Source organism: Eucyclogobius newberryi, unplaced genomic scaffold (assembly GCF_026437365.1).
Source record: "Eucyclogobius newberryi isolate DKJ021-1_F unplaced genomic scaffold, fEucNew1.0.hap1 SCAF_22, whole genome shotgun sequence".
In the NCBI taxonomy this organism is placed as follows: domain Eukaryota; kingdom Metazoa; phylum Chordata; class Actinopteri; order Gobiiformes; family Gobiidae; genus Eucyclogobius; species Eucyclogobius newberryi.
This window is the reverse complement of record NW_027315857.1, coordinates 24,400,590-24,408,612: the sequence shown is the minus strand read 5'-3', so window position 1 is coordinate 24,408,612 and position 8,023 is coordinate 24,400,590. Positions and strand designations below refer to the sequence as shown.

Below are 8,023 nucleotides of genomic sequence, written 5' to 3'. Positions count from 1 at the left end.
ATACTGTGAACGCGTTCATTCTGGTGTCTATGAACGGCACCTTCATTCTTTTTAATTTTGTTCAATAAAGTGTCAGATTTCTAGACTTCCAGACTTTATTTGGTTGAATTATGTTTAGAAGGTCAAAAAAGTTGTTTGAGTGTAAATTCTTCATAAACTTAAAAAATGAGTGTCCCTGGTGTGATGTCACTTCCTGTAATCATTTTCTACAGATTTTTCAACTTTTCTCCACAAACCGCCGCTTGATTGGTGTAAAACTATCATTTATATTCACAAGAGGCACCAGATAAAGTGGAAAATAGAAAATCATAAAAACCTGAAATACGCCCTTTAATATCCTTAGAGTGACTTCCCTTGATTGTGAGGGATTTTCATAAATGAATGAATAAAAAACACAAATGCACTTGAACCTTGAAAATATATTCTATTGACAATTTAAATATTGTATGTTCTCGTCTCCTGTGCGACAAACATAAAATGGGAAAAGCCGTTTTTACATTTTATTTTTAACACTTTAGGAGACAAGGACACACACAAAAGTCTCGGACGTCGGGGGAGCGGTCTTGGATCAGTGCCCCACCTGCGCCATCAGCCCCTCCAGCTCCGGGCGAGCCTTGAACCGGGCCTGGAAGTCCGCCTCCGAGTGCTGAAACAAAAGACCACGCCCTTTACACGTGTTCATAGTTTTGTCCGGGGTGCGACTTATACTCCAGAGCGACTTATATGTGATATTAGTCGTTATTTTCACACAACCACAAGAGGGCGCTCTAGGCTCTAAGCGACGCAGAAGAAGAATCTGCACTTCCTCTTCCTCTGGAGTTTGTGGAGTTGTTTAGAAGTGACACAGAGGAAGAAGAATTCAGTGGATTTAGTGATTTGGGGTAAAACTGATGCTTTGCTAAACTTGTTAGCATGTTCTTTATGCTATAGTTATCTGAATAACTGTTCATATGTTACGCTAACATACCAGACACTTACCACAGTTCTGTCTGTGCCTCATGTAGCTGAAGGTGTTAGCGTTAGCATACGTCATGTAGCTGAAGGTGTTAGCGTTAGCATACAATATGTAGCTGAAGGTGTTAGCGTTAGCATACGTCATGTAGCTGAAGGTGTTAGCGTTAGCATACGTCATGTAGCTGAAGGTGTTAGCGTTAGCATACGTCATGTAGCTGAAGGTGTTAGCGTTAGCATACGTCATGTAGCTGAAGGTGTTAGCGTTAGCATACGTCATGTAGCTGAAGGTGTTAGCGTTAGCATACATCATGTAGCTGAAGGTGTAAGCATACGTCATGTAGCTGAAGGTGTTAGCATACGTCATGTAGCTGAAGGTGTTAGCATACGTCATGTAGCTGAAGGTGTTAGCATACGTCATGTAGCTGAAGGTGTTAGCATACGTCATGTAGCTGAAGGTGTTAGCATACGTCATGTAGCTGAAGGTGTTAGCATACGTCATGTAGCTGAAGGTGTTAGCGTTAGCATACGTCATGTAGCTGAAGGTGTTAGCGTTAGCATACGTCATGTAGCTGAAGGTGTTAGCGTTAGCATACGTCATGTAGCTGAAGGTGTAAGCATACGTCATGTAGCTGAAGGTGTTAGCATACGTCATGTAGCTGAAGGTGTTAGCATACGTCATGTAGCTGAAGGTGTTAGCATACGTCATGTAGCTGAAGGTGTTAGCATACGTCATGTAGCTGAAGGTGTTAGCATACGTCATGTAGCTGAAGGTGTTAGCATACGTCATGTAGCTGAAGGTGTTAGCATACGTCATGTAGCTGAAGGTGTTAGCGTTAGCATACGTCATGTAGCTGAAGGTGTTAGCGTTAGCATACGTCATGTAGCTGAAGGTGTTAGCGTTAGCATACGTACACCTATTCACCATGTTCTCTCATCTGTTATTATTTTAAACTGCATTTACAGATGAAATGTCTGTTCTTGGTGTTGGATTTTATCAAATACATGAGACTTATACTCCAGTGCGACTTACGTGTTTTTTTCTTCTCTATTATGCATTTTTTGGCTGGTGCGGCTTATAGTCCGGAAAATACGGTACGACTATAATGATCTTTTATAGTCGACTCGTCACAATTAGTCGATTCATTGTTACTGTCTGAATATCTGATTTAATGCTTGGAAAATATGCAAAATGTATGAAAATTAAGTAAAGTAAAAAGAAAAGACTTTTTCTGACGGACAGCGAGCGCACGATCCGATTATTGCTACAGACAGAATTAGCCTCTGCTACATTGAGCATGTTTAACCGTCATTGACCAGTATCGTACCTCTCTGACCGAAAGCTGAACTCCCTCTGGCTGATTTTTCAGAAGAATGTCGAGAAGAACTGGACACAAGGACGCGTTCAAGCTGCTCACCTGAAAAGGGAGAAACGTGCGGTTTTACGTTGGCGTGCGGATGCGGCGGTCGGCGAGGCGCGGTTTTTTTTACCTGGACGATTCGCTCGTGCGTCTTCAAAACGGCGTCCACGAGCATCTTTGTGCCCTGGTCCTGCAGCACCGAAACCTCGGTGGTTTTGGTCGGGAGCGCGTAACTGCGGACGCAATGAAGTAAGAGTATTATCTGGAAGAGTCATGACATCTTCTTTACAAACGTGAAGAAAGGACAGTTACAGGACGAGAAATGACAAAGTAACACACAATATTTGGCCTAAACTTAAACCACATCTAAAACTGGACAATTTTACAGGTGTATAGTAAAATAAGAGTCAAGTCAAGATGTGCGGAATATATGAATAATAATGCTAATAATAATAACATTTGGGCAATAGATAAATAGTAACAATTAAAAAAGCACAAAAAAAATGAATGAAAATAAAAAATATAAAAAATAATCATAAAAATAATTAAAATAACAACAATAATAATATTAACATTTGGGCACAATATATATATAAACATAATCATAGAAATATTAAATAATAACAACATTTGGGCACAATATATATAAAAAAATAATCATAAAAAATATTTTAAAAATAATAATATTTGAATGGTTAGAAAAATCCTACAATGCCCTTACATATGTTTTTTATTTGTTTACATTATGATTTTGTTTTATTTTTTTTATTTGATTCATTAAAGATATAAAATATAGGATTACTTTTCTTTCTTCTTTTTTTTACATTAAACTACTTAAATGAAAAGGAGCAGATATTATCTGCCTTTTCACCATAAACACATTTACGGTTCCATTTTTTCAACTGTAACCACACCCATGACTGATGCTCCGCCTCCTCACAAAATGTTACATTTTATTTAAACACTTTGAAAACAATTTGAGGTTTTGACTTTCCATCTCGACTGTCATTGGCCGACACCTTACATACGTTTTCCCATCAAGAGTCAGATCTTTTTGTAGATTATTAGGAACGATTTTCAGATTTGGTTTATACATCGTCTTTAACATGTTACATTCTAGGAACAAGGGCCGAGGTGAGAAGGAGCTGTGGACCTGATCAGAAGCTCCTCTGAGGAGAGAAGGAGCTGTGGACCTGATCAGAAGCTCCTCTGAGGTGAGAAGGAGCTGTGGACCTGATCAGAAGCTCCTCTGAGGAGAGAAGGAGCTGTGGACCTGATCAGAAGCTCCTCTGAGGAGAGAAGGAGCTGTGGACCTGATCAGAAGCTCCTCTGAGGTGAGAAGGAGCTGTGGACCTGATCAGAAGCTCCTCTGAGGAGAGAAGGAGCTGTGGACCTGATCAGAAGCTCCTCTGAGGTGAGAAGGAGCTGTGGACCTGATCAGAAGCTCCTCTGAGGTGAGAAGGAGCTGTGGACCTGATCAGAAGCTCCTCTGAGGTGAGAAGGAGCTGTGGACCTGATCAGAAGCTCCTCTGAGGTGAGAAGGAGCTGTGGATCTGATCAGAAGCTCCTCTGAGGTGAGAAGGAGCTGTGGACCTGATCAGAAGCTCCTCTGAGGTGAGAAGGAGCTGTGGACCTGATCAGAAGCTCCTCTGAGGAGAGAAGGAGCTGTGGACCTGATCAGAAGCTCCTCTGAGGTGAGAAGGAGCTGTGGACCTGATCAGAAGCTCCTCTGAGGTGAGAAGGAGCTGTGGACCTGATCAGAAGCTCCTCTGAGGAGAGAAGGAGCTGTGGACCTGATCAGAAGCTCCTCTGAGGTGAGAAGGAGCTGTGGACCTGATCAGAAGCTCCTCTGAGGAGAGAAGGAGCTGTGGACCTGATCAGAAGCTCCTCTGAGGTGAGAAGGAGCTGTGGATCTGATCAGAAGCTCCTCTGAGGTGAGAAGGAGCTGTGGACCTGATCAGAAGCTCCTCTGAGGAGAGAAGGAGCTGTGGACCTGATCAGAAGCTCCTCTGAGGTGAGAAGGAGCTGTGGACCTGATCAGAAGCTCCTCTGAGGAGAGAAGGAGCTGTGGACCTGATCAGAAGCTCCTCTGAGGTGAGAAGGAGCTGTGGACCTGATCAGAAGCTCCTCTGAGGTGAGAAGGAGCTGTGGACCTGATCAGAAGCTCCTCTGAGGAGAGAAGGAGCTGTGGATCTGATCAGAAGCTCCTCTGAGGAGAGAAGGAGCTGTGGACCTGATCAGAAGCTCCTCTGAGGAGAGAAGGAGCTGTGGACCTGATCAGAAGCTCCTCTGAGGTGAGAAGGAGCTGTGGACCTGATCAGAAGCTCCTCTGAGGTGAGAAGGAGCTGTGGACCTGATCAGAAGCTCCTCTGAGGTGAGAAGGAGCTGTGGACCTGATCAGAAGCTCCTCTGAGGAGAGAAGGAGCTGTGGACCTGATCAGAAGCTCCTCTGAGGAGAGAAGGAGCTGTGGACCTGATCAGAAGCTCCTCTGAGGAGAGAAGGAGCTGTGGACCTGATCAGAAGCTGACGGCGAGACAAAAGTGGGCGGCGGCTGCAGGCGTGACCTCACCTCTCAGCGACCTTGATGCCCAGACGGTTGCAGAGGTTGTGGATGTACTGCGAGTAATGCTCCACCAGGGTCATGTCGAAGCCGGACACGGTGACGTTCAGAGTCCCGAACGCCGTTTGTGTCGGCGCCACGATCTGCTTCATCTGCAGCTTGTCCTTCTTCTTCTTAGGCTGAAAAGACAGGACGAAAAGAAGAGAAGTTGTGTTGAGTTTTATGACTTTATACTTTCTTTCAATAACAAAGACAGACGTACAAACCAGCACAGACCGAGGAGAGAGAATAAAAACCAAAGAAGAGCAAGGAAAAGAAAAAAGAAACGTGATTGAAAAAAGAACAAATAATCAATTTTGTTTTATTTTAATTAAATGAAAAACAATTGGAAAAAATAACATCAATATTACATTATATATTATAAAAATGAAAAAAAGACAAAATATGAAAAAAATTAAATCAAATGAAAAAAACAAAGAACAAAATTGGGGGGGAAATGGGGGGAAGATGGAAAAAAAAGAAAGAAATTATTTTTTTTTAATGGAAAAAAAAATGGAAAGAAATTGAAAATGATAAATACATTTTAAGAAAAGACATACAGTGTATTTAATGTAGGTTTAATCAATAGTTTGGTCATGATTCTTGCACTACAACATATCGAGTGGTCAAACTTGAGACATGGTCAGTGCTGTAGACGCAGTTGTTACTCCTACTCCTACTTTATTGACGGGTCGGCTTTTATTCGCGTCGATAAAATGAATACCTTATTTTCTGGACTGTAAGTTAGACCTTTTTTCATAGTTTTGGCCGGGGTGCGACTTATGCTTATATTTATACTTATATACTTATACTCCTGAGCGACTTATATGTGATATTATCTGTTATTTTCACACTTGCAACTGCATTTCATACTCCAGTGCGACTTATATGTTTTTTTTCTTCTCTATTATACATTTTTGGGCTGGTGCAACTCATAGTATTTTCCAAAATATAAGTCGCAAAAGGCGTGGCATCATTCCTTGTTGCGTGAATGTCATAAAAACCACCCGAGCGTCGACTTACAGCTTCTCGGGGTAAAAAGTGTTTCCACTTCCCGATCTCGTGAGTGGGCATTCCTCTGTACTGCCTGTGGCTCACGGCAACAGTTCCTCCTGGAGAAAACCAAAACAGTGATTGTTCAGGACCAAAAGAACATATTTTTCTTGATTGTTATATTGTCATTTTGTTTTATTATTGTTGCGACATGTTTTTTGATGTCACTAAACAAAATATACAACCCATCCTCAGCATTTCGTGGTTAATAAATACTGTATATCCTTATTCTGAATGATTAAGAAAACATGAACAAGAACTTACCAAATACAAGTTGTTGAGCTAGTGGCGACACCCTGTGGTGGAACAAAACATGTGCGTCAAAACTTAAAATTTTCTAATGTTCATTTAAAGTCCACGTGACAGTTTTCAACAGTCGAGTGGCAGTTTGTGAAGAAGATTTGACAAAAAACTGCTGAAAATGACAGAAAGCCGAGCCGAATGCTACGGCAGAATCCCTCTGTGATGTCATCAAAAAGCGCCATTCCACTAAATGCAGAAGAAAATTTGCACGCGACTTTCATCATTTTACGGCTCATCATTTAACAAAATAAACGTGTCGTCAGGTGTAATTACTCGTGAAATCATAACCATTGTATAATTTAAATGCACTTTGGCCCTTGTTTACAGTCTGGTTGCTAAGTAACAGTTGTGGAATTACCTCTGCCTGTGTCATACTCATGTCAAACCAGTAAGTGACATTGTAAAAATTGCTAAATTGAAAAACATGGCACAATGTTTGGTAAAATCTGATAATATAATCACATTCCCTCTGTTTTGCTGAAAAGTCTGGTCGAATGTGTCACATGGACATTAAATAAGAAGTATAAAACACACTAGGGGCTAAACTTACCGACATATTGAAGCAGCTTGGTCCGAGACAAGGGCTTGTGTTAAAACAGTTTGGACCTTTAATGAAAAAATATAAACAGGCAATAAATGTGGAGATTTATGCCGAATTACACGTACTTCACATCCAATTTTAAAGTTTAATATGGAAGAAAACGTGTCAAAAGTTCCTACTTAGACCGCAAAATTTATTATACCACATAAAGGTTTAAATGTGGCGACTGAAGGCTTCTAGATGGAGAAAGTTTACAAGTTAAATCTATTAATGATGAATATTTTACATTTTTGTAACTTTCTGACATTTTGATTTAATAATGCCACTGATTAAAACATATAATTACATATGTTTTGGAGTCTTTAGAGTCCAGAAAACGATTAAGATCATTTTAAACGTCGACTAGTCACAATTATTCCCATTCATAGTTCTACTTTACTACTGAACACATGCATGGCAGGCATTTAAAAACGACCATTATCCTCCTCATACACAGATAAAATAAAGACATAACTACAATCCATCAGTTTTGTTCAAATACTTCTTTGGCCACAATGATTGACAATATTTTAAAACTGTATTTACATATCACATCGCAGGAGAATGACCTCTGATGGCCAAAAAGTCGGGCTAAATCAGAGGAAATGAGACTTACTTTTCTAAATACAGGGTTCATGTCGTGGGTCTGCGCGTGTTTACATGCAACAGACACTTGATTAATCACACCACGCTGCGTTTTGGTAGAAAAATCCCATAATTTCCCCAAAACACGCGTAGAAATGTGACGCGGATTGTCAAAACAGGAAGTAGGTCCGTCGAGAATAACCGGACAGGCGTGTTCGCCTCCGAAACAAAGGTTCCGCTGTTTATTCACACGTTTAGAACACGGAAATCGACATATAATAATATAGTAATAATATTAAAAACTAGTTAATAATCAAATTGTAGTGCATAAAGAGTTTTCGTCCTTTCTGTTGGCTGATTTTTTTAACACAATGAGTAAATGTGAACTAATGTATTTTTACGCCTAATCATCACAACATGTAATAAAAAAAAATAAAAAAAAAACCTTTTGATGCATTACTTATACCATTTTATATCATTTTTAAACCATCCATCCATCTTCTGCCGCTTTATCCGGGGCCGGGTCGCGGGGGCAGCAGTCTGAGCAGGGACTCCCAGACTTCCTTCTCCCCAGACACTTCCTCTAACTC

At 40.6% G+C, this 8,023-nt stretch overlaps 1 protein-coding gene across 2 annotated transcripts; it reads right to left on the bottom strand.

The window, feature by feature from the left end:
• Positions 1–434: 434 nt before the first annotated feature.
• mrpl48 (mitochondrial ribosomal protein L48) lies at positions 435–7,627 on the bottom strand. 2 transcript variants are annotated; one of them, XM_072458789.1, is made up of 8 exons: positions 7,465–7,627; positions 6,819–6,874; positions 6,230–6,261; positions 5,936–6,021; positions 4,883–5,052; positions 2,443–2,545; positions 2,280–2,369; positions 435–646 (listed from the first exon to the last, which is right to left on the bottom strand). In XM_072458789.1, the coding sequence occupies exons 1-8, from the start codon at positions 7,483–7,485 to the stop codon at positions 569–571; spliced, it is 636 nt and encodes a 211-aa protein (XP_072314890.1). In that variant the 5' UTR covers positions 7,486–7,627; the 3' UTR covers positions 435–568. The 2 variants fall into 2 exon arrangements, with proteins under 2 accessions (XP_072314890.1, XP_072314889.1); XM_072458788.1 differs by having other exon boundaries at positions 437–646; positions 5,936–6,024.
• Positions 7,628–8,023: the final 396 nt, after the last annotated feature.